Raw genomic sequence first — 21,472 nt, forward strand, 5'->3', positions numbered from 1 at the left:
GACAACACTCGATTCTTTGAGACACCTTGATGAACAAATCCATGCCTTGTTCAGAGTCTGCCTTCCTTGGCAGTCCCAGATGTTCTGGGACTCTTGTCTCCAGCCAGGCGTGGCCCAACAATCGGCTGGTTGAAGGCTGCGGGTTAAGGTGGAAGACGCATGGAATTATGAAACCTCAAATGTTTAAAAAGTCACCTCCCTTGGGCTTATAAAAAGCTGCTTGAAGTTGGCTCACCATCATTACCCCGCAGCCACAACGAGAACTCTTCTGACTACATCCCTGCCAGGGGGTATGTACGGAGGCAGGGGGGAGGGGCTACAAACCACATGATGTATTTTCCATAAAGGATCTCCCTGACATCACTCTCATTCAAGATATTCATAGCACAGACAAAATAAGGACCGATGAGGAAGAACGGATGAAGGTAGGGACAGAGGAAGACGCCTGGCCTGACACACGAACGTTGCATACTGGCACATAAACCGCAGCATCAACGCAACTTCTCATGACCGAGCAAGACGTGTGTGTGTGTGTGTGTGTGTGTGTAAATATTAGCGTGTAACTGGGAAACAAGCTGTGAAGCCAACAAGAGACCAATTTAATCTACTTGAGTAAATAAGTGGAACCACAGTGCTTTCTCTTGCAGATCACCTTTACTGTTTGATATCCTTATTTATCTTCCTCTCCTCTGTATCATACTCTTCCTCGAAATCCCTCCATCTATCATGATCCACATAAAAAGCAGGAATTTAGGTGATTGAAAGCTGACTGTCATTTTGCTCAGATCCATCCATCCATTATCCAAACTGCTTATCCTGCTCTCAGGGTCACGGGGATGCTGGAGCCTATCCCAGCAGTCACTGGGCGGCAGGCGGGGAGACACCCTGGACAGGCCACCAGGCCATCACACAGGGCCGACACACACACACACACACACACACACACACACACACACACACACACACACACACACACACACACACGCACACACACACATCCATACCTAGGGACAGTTTAGTATGGCTGATTCACATGACCTACATGTCTTTGGACTGGGGGAGGAAACCGCAGCCCCCGGAGGAAACCCACACAGACATGGGGGGGAACATGCAAACTCCACACAGAGGACGACCAGGGACGACCCCCAAGGTTGGACTACCCCAATAGTATTGGACAGTGGCATTGAATAAAGAATAACAATAATAATAAACAACAACAATAAATAATAATAACAATGAATAATAATAACAATAATAATAAACAAGAATAACATTGCACTCCTTCCGGCTACAAATTTCTGGTTTGTGAACAATCAATTTCCTGAATTTCTTCCTAAAAAATGAAGACATTCTAACAACCTTTAATACCACTGATGGGTAAAATGTTACGTTTTGATTATCAATGGTTTAGATTTAAGCGGGAGGCATTTTACATAGCAGAATGATACTGAAATTAACTGCAATTATTCACATTTTCATCTGATGAAAACTAAGTACAGTGGGCAGCATTAATCACTGCTGTGATGATACTTTGACTCTTTCTAACGAGATATTGAAACAATAAATCGGTCAAATAAAGAGTGCTGCTGTGTGCTGTGATGTTGTAAACAACACTACTCCGCTCCGTTTATGAGCTCTGAAACAAACTGATGACAGACGGCTTAGAGAGCTGGTTACATAACGGCTTTAGCTGTCATCTGGAGCCCCTCATCCCTCTGCTGAGCTGATAAGGCAGGAGGACTCAAGTTCTGCCCTCTCCTCTACTATGCCCATCATGGTCTTTTACACTACAGCGAGCATCTATGGAGCTTGTGAAATGTTGGTGGAACAGGGTTTTGGGTGAGGGCAGATATGGGAGTGAAAGGGAGAAATCCTCATGACAGCTATTTTGTTAAATTAGTCTCCCATGCCTCAACCCTTCATGAAAAGCATTGCTCTTCACAATGAATTTAACCTTGTCTGTACTTCAGACACCACTAAATAAATGGTCCAGGGTGAGAACAGGGATTATGAGCATGCTAGCAGGGTCTGAAGAGCACTGGCACACCAAATTAGGGACTTCGCTGTATCTATAGATTCCCGAAATGTGACATTGGATCAATTCCAAACTAAGAAATCTATTTTTTTTTTAAATCTACATTCAACAGTATCTTCTGATAAAGCAAAACTAACTGAACATTTTTTTCAAAGTTCTGAATATTCCCATCATTCACACGCAGGAAATTGAGCTCCTTGAGGAACTTACTACTAAGGAGATTATCCAGACAATGCATAGGCTGCAATGTTCCGAGGTACCAGGGCCACACAGTAACACCGTCAAATGTTATTAATCATTTATAAAGGTTATCTCTCTGCTCTTGTTACACATATTCAATGATTCATCTAGCAAAGGGTAATAACATTATTGACAAAATATTGGCCACTAGGTTATACGAATGCTACCATCAATAATACATTAGGACCAAACCATGACCGGATTAACTGACTAGCAGGCCCTGAGGCTATGGGCCCCTACCAACCTGACCAACTGTCCATGTTGTGCATGTACAAAGAGTGCATATGGGCCCCTCTTAAGACCCCCATCAATTCATTTGATGTTGTTTTTCAATGCATATTACCAAACAAATTTGCATTTAACCAAATTACTACAAACTAATTGATATGACAGTGGAGTTTTTAACTAGATTGTTTAACACAATCTTGGAAAGCATGAGGGTGTCTGAGGAGTGGAGAAGAAGCATACTGGTACCGATTTTCAAGAATAAATGTGATGTGAGGAACTGTAGCAACTACAGAGGCATAAAGTTGATCAGCCACAGCATGAAGATATGAGAAAGAGTAATAGAAGCTAGGTTAAGAGGAGAGGTGATGATCAGCAGCAGCAGTATGGTTTCATGCCATGAAAGAGCAGCACAGACGTGATGTTTGCTTTGAGAATGTTGATGGAGAAGTATAGAGAAGGCCAGAAGGAGTTACATTGTGTCTTTGTGGATTTACAGAAAGCATACGACAGGGTGCCGAGAGAGGAGGTGTGGTATTGTATGAGGAAGTCAGGAGTTGCAGAGAAGTATGTAGGAGTGGTGCAGGATATGTATGAGGGAAGTGTGACAGTGGTGAGATGTGTGGTTGGAATGACAGACGGGTTCAAGGTGGAGGTGGGATTACATCAAGGATCGGCTCTGAGCCCTTTCTTGTTTGCAATGGTGATGGACAGGTTGACGGAGGAGATCAGGCAGGAGTCTCCGTGGACGATGATGTTTGTGGATGACATTGTGATCTGTAGTGAGTAGGGTGCAGGTGGAGGAGAGCCTGGAGAGGTGGAGGTATGCACTGAAGAGAAGAGGAATGAAAGTCAGTAGGAGCAAGACGGAATACCTATGCGTGAATGAGAGAGAGGACAGAGGAATGGTGAGGATGCAAGGAGTAGAGGTGACGAAGGCATATGAGCTAAAATACTTGGGGTCAACTTTCCAAAGTAACGGGGAGTGCAGGAGAGAGGTGAAGAAGAGAGTGCAGGCAGGGTGGAGTGGGTGGAGAAGAGTGTCAGGAGTGATGTGTGACAGAAGGGTACCAGCAAGAGTTAAAGGGAAGGTTTACAAGATGGTGGTGAGACCAGCTATGTTGTATGGTTTGGAGACAGTGGCACTGATGAAAAGACAGGAGGAGGAGCTGGAGGTCGCAGAGATGAAGATGATAAGATTTTCACTGGGAGTAACGAAGACGGACAGGATTAGGAACGATTATATTAGAGGGACAGCTCAGGTTGGACGGTTTGGAGACAAAGCAAGAGAGGCAAGATTGAGATGGCTTGGACATGTGTGGAGGAGAGATGCTGGGTATATTGGGAGAAGGATGCTGAATATGGAGCTGCCAGGGAGGAGGAGAAGAGGAAAGCCAAAGAGGAGGTTTATGGATGTGGTGAGGGAGGACATGCAGGTGGCTGGTGTGACAGAGGAAGATGCAGAGGACAGGAAGAAATGGAAACGGATGATCTGCTATGGCGACTCCTAACGGGAGCAGCTGAAAACAGTAGTAGTATTTTTTTTTTAATCGGACCTTGACACAGGGAAGATCGCGGTTGCAAGAGTTGTGCAATTCATGTTGCTATAAGCGGCTGAAATCCATTCTTCGTGAATTCACCCGTCAACAGTCTTAGAAAAACGAGACATCCATAGACAGAAACACATGACAGAGGAGGGGGAGTATTAGAATAGATATACTTACAATTACATTAAGCTCTCTTTCAAATCAAACATCCTAAGATATGAGTGGCCAGTATTGTTCTTGCAACTGCATTCAGTGTTTTTTGGCTGGGCTGGCTGGCCCTAATACATGAATTTCCCTTACTGTGATCATGTTTGGTGTGACTGAATGACTGACTGACTGACTGACTGATCGGTGTGACACGATTGGGCCGCAGGATCAGACGACCAATGATGTCACTGAAGTTAACGTGATTGCTCGGCCGACCAACGACGTCGCTGGTGAACACGGCAGGGTTGGATCTACCCGGCTGCCACCCCAGTTTGGACAATCTAATTCAAATATATGAAAACTGTGGCTGGTCAGAAATTTACAAGAGCGAAACGCCGATGTCCAAGTGCAAGTGAATGCAGCAAGAGATGACACTCCCCACAGGAGCCGTTTGTGTTCTTATGCATTCAGAGCGACTTCACAACAATACCTGCCTGCACCCTACTCTCACTACAGAGTCACAATGATAACAGCAGTAAAAAAACAACAATACAGCTAAAGAACAAAGAGGAAGACGATAACGACAGTCAGCACGGTGAGGAAAGAGGTAATACTGTGTTAATCAATTCAGAAGAATTGTCAGAAAAGTGCAAGAATAGTGGAGTCCATATACGGTGTTTGCTAGCTAAGCAAACGTGGCTGAAGTCTCACTGGTATTGATTAAAAGTGTGTCATGCATGCTTAAATATCTTACATGCAGTCAATCAGCATGATGCACATGACCTAATAAAGGCTCAACAAACTGCTGCAGACATTGTGAAGCTAAGGCAAAAGGCAGAGTTGTGTTCACATCGGGGAGGTAGCAAGCAAGCTAATTAACAGTGAAGTCGAGACATTGCGAGGATGGGAGGGAGATGTGGGATAGACAAAAGATCAAAAACAGATTTTATTCCCATAAAATAAGAAACACAGCCTTGCCACAGTGTGGTGCCAGGAGCCGTGAGAGGACACAGTGTTAGTAACAGACCAATTTCACCCGGCTGCCGCTAGCCGTCCCTGCAGCAGGCAGCAGCTCCGTTTTCTCCCGGCCCTGGCAGCTTTCTGTCCAGCCTCTCCTGGTCCCGGCTGCACACGTCTACTGCTGATGGCTTTTTCTCATGTTAAATGTGCGTGTAGGGTTGCCAACTTCCACTAGTAAAAATACAGAATGGCCGCAGATGGACAGTGGCGGGGTTGTTTTGTTGAAGCGTGTTTTGTTTAGTGTCTGATTGTGTGAGGGATGGATTAAACCTGACCAAACCCAAATATTCACTGGTGCTTACGAATGTCTCCGGATTGTCTGAAGCTACCAACATCTCTGTAAATGCTCACCCTGCAGACAAACATGTCCACATTTCAGATCAATCATGCATGTGCAACATACAAAAGCACCCAAAAATCACTTGCTCCAAGCCCCAAACAAAAAGCCAGTCAGCAATATAGCGACAGTTCATTCGAAGCTTAGTACCGGAGACTTCACACTTTCAGCAAGTTTTCAAACTGAACCTCAGACTAAAGGACTCTCGCCGTTTAATCGGTATTACTAGATAAACACTGGATAGCTTGCATTGCTGGCAACTACATGTGTGGCCACACAGACCGTAAGTGACACAATTGGTGAATATCGTCTTTATATGTAGGTCTATACCTAGGAGCCAATCTAAACCCTTAAAGATTGCATTGACAGGCGTCCGGGTAGTGTAGCGGTCTATTCTGTTGCCTACCAAAACGGGGAGCACAGGTCCGAATCCCCATGTTACCTCCGCCTTGGTTGGGTGTCCCTATAGGCAAAATTGGCCGTATCTATGGGTGAGAAGCCGGATGTGGGTATGTGTCCTGGTTGCTGCACTAGCACCTCCTCTGGTGGGTTGGGGCACCTGTTGAGGTGGGAGGGGGAACTGGGGGGGAATAGTGTGGTCCTACGACACGCTACGTCCCCCTGGTGAAACTCCTCACTGTCAGGTGAAACGAAGCGGTTGGCGACTCTACATGTGTTGGAGGAGGCATATGGTAGTCTGCAGCCCTCCTCAGATCGGCAGAGGGGGGTGGAGCAGCGACCAGGACAGCTTTGAAAATAGGGCAACTGGCCAAGTACAATTGGGGAGAAAAAGGGGGAACCCCCCCACCCCATATAAAAGACTGCATTGACATAATTACTGATCACTTTGAGCTTTGGATGATCCAGCAAAAAGTGAAGCCTTCTGATTGGGCGGGCCTGAGTGCCAAGTGGTTGGGGACCAGGTCCACCTAGGCCCACCCACAGCTACGCATCCGTGACAGACGTAATAGCACAAGACAATGATATACAACAGGGCTTGAAAACATGGGTGTCCCATCATCCCGGGACCAATAAAAATGTGACCCGGGATGATTTAATAAGACTTTTGGGAGGATCCTGGGATGAGGGAATATGCCTGCATCAAGCAGTTTATAACCCTGAGTCCATAAACTACTGACGAATTTGCAAACAATAGCAAGTCTTGCTCACCAAGCTAATATCACTCTGACATTCAGCCAGCAATACCCTGGGAAACAGTTAACAACTGTAGTGACACACAAGTAGTAAAATCTACGAGTTACAGCTTCAGGATGACTGATGTTAGAGTCTGAGACAGTGCCACGAATAAAAGTGTTGATGTTCTATCTTTTTTCTGGGGGGGGGGGGGTCCCCCAATTGTACCTGGCCAATTACCCCACTCTTCCGAGCCATCCCGGTCACTACTCCACCCCCTCTGCCGATCCGGGGAGGGCTGCAGACTACCACATGCCTCCTCGATACATATGGAGTCACCAGCCGCTTCTTTTCACCTGACAGTGAGGAGTTTCACCAGGGGGACGTAGCGCGTGGGAGGATCATGCTATTCCCCCCAGTCCCCCCCCCCTAACAGGTGCCCCGACTGACCAGAGGAGGCGCTAGTGCAGCGACCAGGACACATACCCACATCCTGCTTCCCATCTGCAGACATGGTCAATTGTGTCTGTAGGGATGCCCGACCAAGCCGGAGGTGACACCGGGATTCGAACCGGTGATCCCTGTGTTGGTAGGCAACGGAATAGACCACCACGCCACCCGGACACCCGATATTCCACCTTTTTTAAAAAGATGCTGAAGTAGTGTTTTTTAATCAAGTAAAATAGTTTTAATTTATAACAGCTGGTAAATGTACCACGACTACTTCACGTACTCAACGTGTCTTATTAACCAAGTGATCGGCAAATAAGCTCTACAAGTCCCGTTCCCTCCTCAGGGACAAAAACAAATTGTCCCGGTGTGCTCAGGGACAAGGCACAAACTGACCACGCAGCTTTAGAGGCGTGTGTTACTCCACAATGAGAGAGCCGGTGTGTCTTCAGCAGCCAGATGAGAAGAAGGCCTCATCCACCAACATTCCTGAGCTGATTCAACACGTGACAGCAAGTTCTCCTGACTGACAACATGTCCCGGCAACTGCCCAACCCAAACGAACACAAAACAGACCCTTCCCTCCAGAGGTGACATATCGTGACTGGCCTTTATCTGAGCATTCCTACACGGCCGGTTCCATCGAACTGGTTTTGCCACAAGCCGAGTAAAATACCGGCCATGTGCAGCCTGGATCACAGGACGGAAGCACGAGTTAACTGCTTATTTACTTCCCCTTCCAACAGCAACGTATCCTTGCTGCAAAGGCAATTATGTGCTCAAGGTGTTGTGAGAAGTGTGTGAAAACAATAATGAGCTCACATAATTCTGTTTGACACTCCCGGCACACCGCTGCCACGAAAACCACTTATATCTGGACTCGGTTTGCATCCTCTTTCAAGCTTACATGTACTGTATTTGTCCCCTCTGAAAGTGAGCGAGCTTATGTTCTCAGTACCATTTTAGTTTACCAGGACATAGTCTTGCTGTTTATACTCCAGCTTCTATCTAACTTTTACAAATTCCGTTTTCTTTTCAAAAAAGGTTAACTCGTGTTTATTTTTGGCAGCGTGCTAAGTCTTGCAAAGGATATCCTCAGCCTGTTATGACTGACTGTATGACTGACTCACACATTTCGACTAGCCCTGTTATTCTTTATTACTCTTCCTTCCGAATCGTTGGATACTACAAGTCTTTAAGACTAAAGCTCAGCACAGAGCAACCCCAGTAACATTTTAAAATGCCCGCTCCTCTAGATGTGCAGACGTGCTTCTGGAAATCCAGAATACTTTTCAACAAAAACAAAACTTCAAGCAAAACAGTCTGAGCAGAACAACGGTGACATCATACAACTGATGATGTCACATTTCAATTGATAATACTGCACAGTACTAACACGTCATACTCCTTGACTTGCCTCCTTGCCAAAAACTGCTCAGCCAACACAGTTTCCACAGGATATTTTGAATGTAAATGACGCTAGCGTCAACCATCCCCCCCCTTTTTTTTCCTCCCCAATCGTACTTGGCCAATCATCCCACTCTTCCGAGCAGTCCCGATCACTGCTCCACCCCCTCTGCTGATCCGGGGAGGGCTGCAGACTACCACATGCCTCCTCCCATACATGTGGAGTCGCCAGCCACTTCTTTTCACCTGACAGTGAGGCGTTTCACCAGGGGGACGTAGCGCATGGGAGGATCACGCTATTCCTCCCAGTCCCCCCCCAACAGGTGCCCCGACCGACCAGAGGAGGCGCTAGTGCAGCGACCAGGACACATACCCACATCCGGCTTCCCACTCGCAGACACGGCCAACTGTGTCTGTAGGGACGGCCGACCAATCTGGAGGTAACACGGGGATTCGAACCGGTGATCCCCATGTTGGTAGGCAATGGAATAGACCGCCACGCTACTCAGACACCTGCTTCAGCATAATTTAAGGTTAAAACATTAAACTGTTGAGTCATATTGGCTGACGTAGGAATGCATTCCCTTTTTTTTTCCGAAAACAAAAACAAACCTTAAAATATTCCAGCTTAAAAGAAAGTAAACCTCTTATCAAAACATCATTACAGAATGACTCTCATGTTGATGTCACAGCCCTCTGCAGGATGGGGGAACATTCCAGACCTGCTTGCAGCTCCGCCTCTACAGGAACTGGTTTGTCTCGTTAGGGTTGCTGCTGGTAGGAGACGCACACTACCGGCATCGTTTTAATTCTTCCGGATAATTTTTTTCTCACCGCATCTTCAATTACAGCATTTAAACTGCACACACATATTATATGTATTTAGACTGCACACACATATTATATGTATTTAAACTGCACACACATATTATATGTATTTTAACTGCACACACATATTATATGTATTTAAACTGCACACACATATTATATGTATTTAAACTGCACACACATATTATATGTATTTAAACTGCACACACATATTATATGTATTTAAACTGCACACACATATTATATGTATTTAAACTGCACACACATATTATATGTCAAACTGTTCAGCTTTGTATGGTACAAGCTACTCGTCTGTTTCCCAAGCGATGCTGTTTATATGTTTCAAGATATTTAAGTCTGAAGTTGGAAAAAAAAAATGTAGAAACGAATAGAATATTCAGCCAATGTGACGTCATCACGCTAACAGCAGCGTAGCTCATTCCTACAGCTAAATTACTTCTTAATTCAAGGACATTTCTCGCCTTAACTACCTACTGGATTGAAGAATTGAATTACTGAATTGAATTAGACAAGCATTTTAAACATTTCTATTCCATTAAGGGTTGTGCTGTAGCAGGGAGGGACAGACACAACCTACTCCTGCTAAACGGCCCTGTTTAATTTCTTACAAACACACACACACACACACACACACACAGCGCGACCATATAGCAACAATACATAATCATTTATTAGCCACCAAGCGACTAGGTAGCCTATTCAAATAAAGGCTAAGATGGCCAAAAAATAAACAAAAACAAAAAAATTCTCAGTAAGCACAAGCATTTTCTTCTTAAGCCTAAAAAGACTCCCCTTTGCAGTGCCCTATCATTCACATAGAAATACCTAGTAACTTAGCAATACTCTAACAACCGCTTAGCAACCGCTTAGCAACACTCTAACAACCGCTTAGCAACCGCTCAGCAACTCTTTAAAATAGCTTCAGGAATGTTTAAATGAAAACGTTTGAATAGTTACAAGTATGCATGATCGACTGGAGTCTGACGTTCAGGAGAGAATGTTAGAAGTCAAATCTAAGTAAGCTCGTTTCCTGGTTAAAATATGTTGGCCAGCTGAAAGGGGTGAAAAAAAATGTTATTTGCCAAGACTTCGCTCGGTGGTTTAGAATGAATGAAAGTCATTCGCCTACATTAATTTTATATCATGAAAACCCTGATAGTTAAACGCATCCCAAGTCTTTTAACAAGGGTCCCTTCTGCCGGTAGGGGAAAAAAGGGGTGGTTTGTCGCGATGTCCGAGCGCCGGAGAAGGGGAGCTACGCCTGCACAGGTCTGCACTCTACTGAATGCACTCTTCTAGTTGGGTGTGTGTGTGCAACCTGGTTGCTGAGTGACATAAAGTAAGATCTGATTGTAGTGACATGCACTGTGGTTGTTGAAGTTGAAGATCAGCCGTCTTGTTGGTGTTGTTCTAGTAGTGCACATAGTGCGTGATAGTGTATTTTGTATGTGTACGTGGCTGTGTTAGCTGTATCAGACCTACCTAAGGTCTGCTGGCACCCATATGAGAAATGTGTGTGTGTGTGTGTGTGTGTGTGTTGGGGGGGGGGGGTGCAGTTCATTACTGAAGGCCCTGACTCAAACCCCATAATGATACTGGCTATATGCATAATCCCCCAAGGGGAACCCTTCCTATCCAACCTTCTAACAAAAGCAGCAGCCGTCTCCTCTCTCCACGACAGTCACGCTAGATGACGCATGTCATCTTTGGCAACAACTGTCTTCCTGGAACAGCATTTCTTTTTCCTACAACGACTACGCCACTAAACCCGACGACACTCAACTTTATACCAATACAGCTCCTTCCACAGGCTTCAGCGGTTACCATGGCGAGAGATGGTTCACTTCCAAGTGGCCACCAGAGTTCATGTCTCTTGACCCACAGTCTACTTCCCCCTCTTCCGCGCTCTATCAGCTCTAACCCGTCATAGCAGCCGTCATTCTTGGGGGCACAAATGGTCTAGGAAGTCTATACTCATCCACCCGTCTAGAGTCTAGACAACACCGCAGTAGTAGAGATCATAAACAAAATTGATCTCATTCTCCTGGAATTATGCAGTTACTCACATTAATTTCTGCCCAACACCAGTTCCTCCGCCATGCAGCTCATGTCCCCGGGCACCACAACTGCACTGCTAATTCATTGTCTCGCCTCTCCTTCCAGAAATTCAGATTCTTGGCCCCAGAATCTGGCATCCATCCACCCAGATGAGATGAGATATTTCCCTTATTCCAGCGCTACAGTTGCTAGGTGGTTACTAGAGGATAACATATAGTTGCAATGTGATTGCTGAGTGTGTGCATGCGTGTGTGTTGGATGTGTTTTTCAGCTGAGGTTTTGGTTATTAGGTGATTACGTATGGCTTGAAATGCATCAAAATGGCGGCCACACCTCCATGAGGACACCAGAAACAGGGTGAGAGCGAAAGCCATGTAAACTCTCTCCACTTAAGACTGTCCGCAGGCATCTTGTTATTGTAACTGATTTTAATCCCTGGTATTTTTAATAAACTGGCTGTTGAGCCCTTTTAACACCCTCGGCATGCCCCTGTGTCAGACAACACCTTAAATCATGCAAGGGGGTTGTTGCATAATAGGCATCTTATGATTGGCCATCACAGGCTTTCAGCAATCACCTTGTAACCACCTTACTAACACGTTCAGCTTGCCGAGGCATTTATTCCAGAGACTGTTCTTACTTGTATGACCTTTGATTTTTTTTTCAGTCCTCCCTTTACATTGATTTTATGTTGTCTAAAGGTCAGTGACCATCCATACCCTTAAGCTCTTAAAGTATCAATAAATCTCACATCCCTGCTTAAATGGCAAACAAATTTGCTGTTATTGTACAGATATCGCCGAAGGACAGGATCAAGCTTCTGCGTAGGTACGTGCAAACCAAGCGGATTCTGCGTGACAATTGTTCATGAAGGCTCACAGGGACAAAGACGTGCACACCTCCAAAACTGCAACGGCACATCCAATATGTCTGCAGGCAAATGCACAACAGCAACGCTAATCAATCAAGCGGGGTAGGCTATAAAATAGCTTGATATCAACACAAAACCAAAATAGTAGGGGGTACAATGGAGCCAACACAATATAGGCTACAGACAGGCAACACAAAACAAAAGACAAAACATCACAGCAGAGAATAAGTAGATAATATGTAACATGGTTAAAAACATCATAACCACAAAATGTTATATAATTACACAAAGTATCACCACGATTATTATTATTTTCATTGCCAACATTGTTATTTTATTGTATTATATCATCAGGAAACGCTTATAGTAGCCCCTCCTTGTTGTGACACCATTTCCTGTTAGTAGCCCCTCCCTGTTGGGATGCCATTTCCTGTTAGTAGCCCCTCCTTGTTGTGACACCATTTCCTGTTAGTAGCCCCTCCCTGTCGGGATGCCATTTCCTGTTAATAGCTATAAAACGTATGTTCCCTCCTGACTTACGCCTCTTTCCCGCTTTGGACATGTAGAAAGAGGCTACAGCAGGAGCTGATCTGACGTTTCCTGAAACCTGTCCTGTGTTGTTTATATGTGACAGAATACAGATCCCATGCATGAGAGAAGTTGTCCTGTCTTTCCTACACAACGCAACGAGAAAGTACACCGGCCACACATACAGATACAGATACATACAGTTCACAAACTATTTTGTTGCTTCGTTTGTTTTCATTGTTAACGCTTCCGGTTTTCTTTGGGTATTCCTGTGTAATTTGATTTTGTAGCGCCAACACTGCCCTCTTGGGCACACGCCAGAACTACATGCAGGCAAAAATATGAGGGCACACACACACACACACACACACACACACACACACACACACACACACGTGTGTTATTAAGGGATTACTGAGGAAGTGTGTGTGACTGCAGCAACGCTCACGTGAGCAGCGGTTTAGGGAGGCTGTTTTGATTGGATGCCAGGGTTTGTGTACGCCTCATCGCCAATTGAATTAAATCCAGCCAACAGCTGACACAAGGCAAACTAATGGCCGTAAATACTTCCCCTCATATTTATAAAATATTATCCATCCATCCATCCATCCATCCATTATCCTGAACGCTTATCCTGCTCTCAGGATCGTGGGGATGCTGGAGCCTATCCCAGCAGTCATTGGGCGGCATGCGGGGAGACACCCTGGACAGGCCGCCAGACCATCACTGAGCGAAGTTGTCTTCCCATTTCAGGGAGGAGGAGATTGCAGTCCCAAGGAATTTGAAATGAATTCCTTGGGACTGCAATCTCCTCCATCTCAGCCATTTCAACAAAAGAATTCCCTGTAGGCAAACATGGAGCTGCCTCCTCTCTGCGTTGCCATTGTGGCATCTGTAAGACCCCACTTATTCACTTAACCCCAGGTTAACTTTGGCTAATGAGGACTCCTTTGCCTATAGCTCCAAGCTGATGATGACGATGATGATGATGATCTGTCAGGGATGCAGTAAATGTAATCGACCTGAAGTTGTACTCCATGTTGTTTATAAAACATTAATACCAGATAACCTCCATGGCACCTGCCGTGGTCTTGATACTGACACCATAGACCCGTTTACACTTGGTTTTCAAATGTGTTTTTTCTCTCCCCAATCGGATCACAAGTGGACAGCGCTAAATAGAAGTGTAAATCACCACCAAAACGTTTTGTGAACCGGTTACTCAAACCACTTGCCGAGGTGGTCCGGGACGCATTTGACCACATATCTTTCGTAAAGCTGATGCGTCCTGATGCGACCCCGAAAAGGACGTAACAGGAAAATACGTCATCAATGCAGGATGTGGTGGTCGTTTTGGCAACGGCGCGCCAACTTTCAAAAAAACAAAAATGGAGAGAGAGGAGAGTGTACGTGGTTGGAGTCCAAGCGAAACGAGATGACTCTGTCCTGTCAATCTCAACAGCTGGAGTAGTCCGTACATGTATATTAGCGCTTGAAACACCTTCAAACGTTAGCTATCGTTCTCACAGCTAGTCGGCAAATCTGGCGCTTGACTGGGGGCCCTTTGACCTTGTAGCGGAAGTGACGCGCATTAACGAAATCGTCTTCAGAGCAACGAAATCTGATCAGCAGGACGCACATTGGAGGCGCGTGATAGACACGGGGGGTACCTGGCGACGTGTCTCGCTGTCCACTTGTGATCCGATCGCCAGAAACGCATTTTAAAACCGAGTGTAAACGGGGTCCACGAGAAGCGCCCTCACGGCGGTTCCTCGACCTCCTCGCAGCAGACACAACCCGCTGTGAGACGTGTCACGGTTGCCCAGGGTTTCCGCTAGGAGAACGCGCTTACCTTATTGCAGTACAGCATCCACACTTCGTACAGTCTCTCGTTGGACGCCATCGTGGCGATGCGTAGCCCCCCCGCACAGGCCGCTACACAGCTCGGTTCTCCGGCCTCCTCATGCCGCCATCAGGAGCCACATCTCGACGGCTCGCCTCCGCTGAGCCACATCGCGACCGCGCCGCTCCTTGGAAGAAACAGAGATTAGCACAGTGAGTCGGCCTGGCGACGGGCACAAGGGCGGGACAGAGGCTCTAAACTCCGCTGCTGCTGCTGACCACGTGTCAGGACAGAAACCAGAATTAATCCACTAGTGAGGGGGTCAGTTGGCGGTTCCGAGAGCGGCCGGACCGGCCGGGCCCGTCATTCCCACACAGGCGGGCAGATCCCGACTACTTGCGCTTCCACGTCAGAACTCTCTGCGACCCGCCTGCGATGGACCCGTCGGCGTCCGTTAGGCGAGTGGGCAACACACAAGTGAGCGCCGGTGACTCCGGTGACTTGGTTGCTGGAGGAACGGCGGTGCGGGCGACCGGAAACGGCGGTTCCCCCGCAACAAAAGCGCCACAACCTCCCCGCGCGGCTTCGGTTACCTTGCGCGAGCCGTGTCAGGCGACGCCGCGCGCGTGGGAAAGCGCATTAACCTTTACATACGGGGGGGTGGACGCCGCACACAACCACCACCACAGGCCACGTACCGGGTCCAGGGAGACTGAAAGGGCTCTCCGGGTGCTCCCGGCCGGCAGCAATAGTCACCTTTACCCGATAAAGGCGGGTACCAGCTATCTGTCAGAGGGCGAATCTCCTTTCTATTCCGTCCTCCCCTTCGCCTCCCTGTGTTCGTGCGACATTAACGCCCGTGTGGGTTCGCCTGCTCCGCGGTCACATTCCGGCGCATCGTACACGGACTACGTCAATCAAGTTGTGTGAATAAAGTTGTGTGAATCAAGTTGTGTGGATCAAGTTGTGTAAAGGGGACGGGTGGAGACGAGGGGAGAAAGGTGGCTCACCTGTGCACGGCAAAACAACTCTGACGTTTGTTTCGACGCTTCGTGGAAACTCGTTAAGCGGCTGACAACACGGGGGGGGTTCCTCTCGCCTTTCAAAATAAAGGTCTCACACGTGGAGAAACGGCCCCGCGCTGGGAAGCAGTGCGGGCTGTCGTTTCAGCCGGGCACGTCGCTCTGCAGCAGCGACGACTGAAACCTTGGACGTTTCACAGTGTCAGTGGTACCGACTTTGCAGAGACGCTGGCTGGCCTGTAACGGTGCTGGCTCCAACAAAATGTTTGTCTCTGAATAAAAGGCAGTTGCGACAAGTCAGACGTGGGCAGACCCAAAGAACTTTTCATCTCCACCTGTATGTACGTGTTGCTTTTACAGGGAGAAGATGGAGGAGCACCTTACATGTATGCTGCTGACAGGAGTAAAAGAAAATCAGGAGGTGAAAGACTTTGCTTTCAACCCGAGCCAGTCCACATTTAGAAAAGTGAGAATTAGCTGGTTAAAGTGCAGGAGAATACGGCCAGGTTTTCACTTTCAACAGATGGGGACACGAAAGGCTACTTTTAATTGTACTGCGAGTGCCTTGAATAAATACAACCAGCTGTCCAGCATTGATATGATACGTCATATAGAAGGAACACAAAGAGATCAATTACTAGAAAAAAGTACATGGTTTATTTTCACCAAAACTGCATGAACCTGCTGTCTACGCTGAATGGGGGGGGGGCTTTTACTCTGGTAGGCAGAACCCGGATGAACTACACCTTCTCTTCTGAAAATGACATTAAAGGTGCCAACCAAACGGACTCGTCCAAGCTTGGCTGGCAACTTTGGAGGCGACAGAAGCTATTAACAAATGTATTTATCATCATGAAAAGTATTTCGGAGTGTAAAAAGACACCCAAAGTTGAAAATATGTTGTATATTTAATTTTTCTGTGTTTGTGTTTACAACAGTTTTTTCTTTTTTACGTTGTCGATGTGGAGCTGGCTGACAACCAAAGCGCGCAGGCGCAGTGGCAGGAAGGCGGGGCGGGGTTTAAAAACATTGGCCCGCTTTGTCGTTTTAATCAAATTTAAATTAGGCTGCATGTTTCAAGCCCACATAAAATTCGAGTATCTTTTTTTTCTTACGTCTTACAAAATTGCTTAAATCAAAGTATGGATCAATTTATTCCATTTCACTACACTGGCAACAACGAGGCATGTTCTGACCTCATTTTAACTAAATATGTTCTGTCCTCATTTCGGATGATCCGCTGTGGCGACCCCTAACGGGAGCAGCCGAAAGTAGTAGTAGTAGATGTTCTGTCCTCATTTCACGCCCGGTCGCTCAACTAGACAGCCAGCTAACAGCTAACACAGCCAATGAATTTCAGAGGCAAGAGGGAGTTTCCAGGCTTTTACTTGTCTTCAGTTCAGCAATGGAGTGTTATTCTTTTTCTTTTTTTTGTAAAACAGCAAAGCCTTCCCAAGGCATGAACGCTTTCAAGAGAATAAGACATTTAAAAGATTTCCTAGAGAACAGCGTAATCAGACAACTTCCGTCAATCAACTTCCTGCATTAGAATGCACTTTGACCATTAAAATGTAAATACCACATTTCAAAATAAGAGCCACATATTTACAAAATCATTTCTATTTTAAGGGAAGCCGCTAGATGGAGTACAATCACCACAACTAACACTAAATTACCACTAAAGTAAGAATGCCATGACACTCCCCGCCTGGTATTGTGAGATACCACTATTAATTGAACCAATGATGCATTAACACAGCTGCTGTGATGGGGGACAGGGGTCTAGCATTGATGATGGCTGTTATTTCTGCCATGAGAGTTGAAAGCACCTCATGTGTCAAATAAGAGTGGCTGGACTGAAGAAGCATCGCGTCTAGAATACGTCTGGAGATCCCTATCATCTGTTCCCAGCTGCCTCCCATGTGGGAAGAATGAGGGGGGTTAAAGATCCAGATGCAGCCTTCTTCTCCAATGTACTTTTTGATGCTTGACATGTTCAAGTCGGACAGCAGGGAACCCAGCTCTCGGCAGGCCCCCACAAAGTTTGTCCCACAGTCTGACCGAATCTGCTTGGCAGGCCCTCATAGACTGAAGAATCATCGCAGCGCATTGATGAGCTGTCCATAGACTCAATCAGTTTAATGTGGATGGCACGTTTACTAAGGCATGTGAAGAGGACAGCCCATCTTTTGCTGTTCACCTGGCCTCCTCTGGTGCGCCGTGAAACTACAGGCCAAGGGCCAAAGACATCTAAGCCCACAAAGGTGAAAGGGGGTTCAGTGCTCAGGCGGTCAGGCGACAAGTATGCCATTCTCTGTTCGTTGCCCTGCCTCTGAGTTTGTTGCAGATGATGCAGTTGTGCAGAATGTGTTTGATTATCTTTCTTGCTCCCATGATCCAATATCCAGTAGTACGAACTGCTCCTTCTGTGAAGATCCGACCCTGACGCATTACAAGCTGACGATGGTGTTCTACGAGCAGCTGTGCAACATGACTACTACCTGGAACAATGAAAGAGTGTTTTTCTTTGTAGTTAAGGTTGGCGTGTCTGAGCCTTCCTCCTATTCTCAAGATCCCCTCTTCATCACAGTAGGCGCTGCTCTTGTGTAGAGGACTGTGTTTAGCAACATCCTTTCTGCTGGTTATGCAGGTAAGTTAATCTTAAAAGGCCTCTCGCTGCACACATTTGATGATGACGACCTCTGCTTTCGTCAACTCGTCGACTGCGCAGCTGTATGCAGTGATGCCATGAACTGCAAGTCGGGTCTTGGTCTTTGCTTTTAAAGGACTCAACGATGTGAATGAGGGAGCTTATGGCCTTGATCAGCTTCTTCCACGAAGAAAAGCGCTCAAAACGCTGAGATCCGAGCTGAGAGTCATAAGTGCACAGGTGAGTGACAAGTGCTTGTATTTCAGTGTCTGAATCAGGGTCAACAAGGTCATATGCTTCAGCTTCTGGCTTTCTGCTGGCTTGTAACAAGAAGGCAGGTCCTTTGAGTCAGGCACTGTCACCCACCATAGCTGCAGGCACAGAGCGTGTGCCTATGTCAGCTGGGTTACAGCTTGTGGAGACGTAGTACCACTGCGTTGGTTCTGAGGCTCTTCAGATACGCTGCACTCTGTTACTAACATATACATAGAACCTCCTTGTCTTGTTGCTTATGTATTCTAAGACTACACAGCTCTCTGTGTAGAATTCAGTACCATCAAGAACAAAGTCCAGTTCGCTGGTGATGAGTGCTGCAATCTCTACAGCTAAAACAGCAGCACCGAGTTCTAATCTCGGGACTGTAAGAGCAGACTGTGGAGCTAATTTGGCCTAGTACAAACCCTACATGAGGTTTCTCTTCTGCGTCAATGACTTTGAGGTAGGCGACTGCTGCAATGGATTTGACTGAGGTGTCTGAGAACACATGTAGCTCTTTTCTGGTGGCTGTTGAAATTGTAGCAGCAGCATATGGTCTCAGAATGTCTAGCTGTTTGAGATCACTGAGAGAGCTTCTCAATGCATTCCACTCTGCTTCCCTTTTTACGGGTAGTGGTGAGTCCCAATCTAAGGCCTCGCTTGAGAGCTCCCTGAACAGCATCTTTCCCTGGATGGTTACTGGTGCAGCAAATCCTAATGGGTCAAAAAGTCCATTGATGGTGGCTAGGACACCTCTGCACATGTGGGGATTTGCTGGGTCAGCAACTTGAAAGGTGAAAGCGTCTTTCATTAGGTCCCACCTAAGACTGAGGCTTTGCTGAATGGGTGTTGCTTCAGCATCCAGGTTTAGATCTTTAAGCCCCTTGGTGCGGTCATCGATAGGAAATGCTTCCATGACCTCGATGCTGTTGGATACAACTTCGTGAAGACAAAGGTTGCATGTGGCGAGCACCTTCTGCGTCCACTTCAGCAGATCGATGACTTCAATAGCTGTGGGCCTCCACAAGAGTCCGTCGTCAACATAGAACTCCCTCTCAATGAAGCGTCGTGCATCTGACCCGAATTCTTCTTCACCATGAGCTGCAGCACAACGAAGACAATATATAGCAACTGAAGGGGACGGGCTGTTGCCGGACATATGAACTTTCATTCGATACTCAATGTCATTAGCAGGATCATTGTGGTCATGCCACAGGAAGCAGAGAAAATCTCGATGGTCTTCTCTCACAAAAAAGCTGTGAAACATCTGTTCTATGTACACAGTTACTGCTATGACCTCACGCCTGAACCGCAGTAGGACTCCTACCAAGCTGTTATTTAGGTCGGGTCCAGACAGGAGAACATCGTTGAGGGAGACACCATGACACTTTGCACTTGAATCAAAAACCGCTCTGATCTGGCCTTGCTTCTGCGGATGGTAAACACCAAAGATGGGTAAATACCAACATCCCCTTCCCTTTTGGAGTGGAGGAGCAGGCTCAGCATGGTCACGATCAAAGATGTTTTGCATGAAGGTGACAAAGCGGTTCATCATCTCAGGCCTTCTCTCCAGTGTGCACTGATGAGATGTCAGCTGTGTGACGACCTGGTCCCGATAGTGAGGGAGGTGCTGGCAGGGTGTTCTGAAAGGGAATGGTGCCACTCAGCTGTTGCCATCGTCCATGTACATCACTCTGTTCATACCATCCAGGAAAAGTCTGTCTTCAACAGAGAGCCCTATTTTGTTGTCGTCCTTGGACGTATTAAAGACGGTTTCTCCTTGAGTGCATTCATAGGGCGTAAGCATTTCAGGGACGGGGAAGAGTCTGTGCTCAGACTTGGACCCATACTTCTCTATGACGCGAGCTTTGTTTGGGCATGGACTGAAGAAGGGCGTTTGTTTTCAAGGATGTTGGTGCGGTAAGTATGAACAGCTGCAGGCTTGTGAGTGTCCCCTAAGCAGACGTTGCCTATGATAAACCATCCCAAGTCTAATCTCTGTGCGTATGGGGCATCGTGTGGACCGTTCCGTTGCTCTCTCACCTTGTGAACTCTAAGTAGGTCTCGACCGAGGAGGAGGAGGATCTTAGCTTTTGGATCGAGAGGTGGGATAGAATCTGCTATTGGCTTGAGGTGAGGCTGATGTAGTGCCGCCTCAGGAGTTGGTATTTCAGCTCTGTCACTTGGAATGTTGTTGCACTCGATCAGCGTAGGCAGTGTGACTGTTGTAGCGCCATCTAGTGATTCCACCACAAAGCCTAGAGCCCTTCTCTAGGTCATCGCTGTTGTTCCAGCACACGTACGGAATGTAAATGATGAGTCAGTCACCTTGATGCTGTACATGTCAAAGAAGTCAAGCACAGCATATGCTCTTGTCACTCTCTCTGGGTGTGCTTTAGGGAAGACCTTCACTAAGCAGATCTTGGAGCAGGCCCTTGTGTTCTGACCCTCTCCACAGACTTCAATGCAGTTTGACGAGACAGTAGACTGAGGTGTTGTTTCTGTTCCCTCCCCGCCATGCCCAGGAAGTGGAGATGGCGGTGGTTCAGGATGAAGAGCAGAGATGTGGTTCTCACTTTCACACTCTCTACACTTGATGGCTGCGTTGCAGTCCTTGGCCACGTGGCTAGTTGAGGAGCAGCGTCTAAAACAAACCCCATTGTCCTTAAGAAAGGCCTTACGCTCCTCAATAGGTTTGCTGCGGAACCCTCTGCAGCGCTTGAGGGATGCGGCTTCTTATGGAAAGGGCACTGTCTCTCAACATCACTTGCTTTATAGCTAAAACCTTCTCTTGTGGTATATCAGTCTTGTGAGCACAAACTAGGCTTTTGTATGGTCTCTTTACAGACGCATC

General features: G+C 46.7%; 1 protein-coding gene across 1 annotated transcript in view; it reads right to left on the reverse strand.

Moving 5' to 3' along the window:
• The window catches only part of nbeal1 (neurobeachin-like 1), a 132,546-nt gene extending 116,815 nt beyond the window's left edge, over nt 1–15,731 (reverse strand). The window contains exons 1-2 of the mRNA XM_056300960.1: nt 15,702–15,731; nt 14,701–14,878 (exon numbers count right to left, since the gene is read on the reverse strand). Of these exons, the coding sequence (XP_056156935.1) occupies nt 14,701–14,751 (51 nt within the window). The 5' untranslated portion in view covers nt 14,752–14,878; nt 15,702–15,731. The remainder of the gene's footprint in view (nt 1–14,700; nt 14,879–15,701) is intronic.
• Between the last annotated feature and the right edge of the window lie 5,741 nt (nt 15,732–21,472).

This window comes from Lampris incognitus, chromosome 21, assembly GCF_029633865.1.
Source record: "Lampris incognitus isolate fLamInc1 chromosome 21, fLamInc1.hap2, whole genome shotgun sequence".
Taxonomy (NCBI): Eukaryota; Metazoa; Chordata; class Actinopteri; order Lampriformes; family Lampridae; genus Lampris; species Lampris incognitus.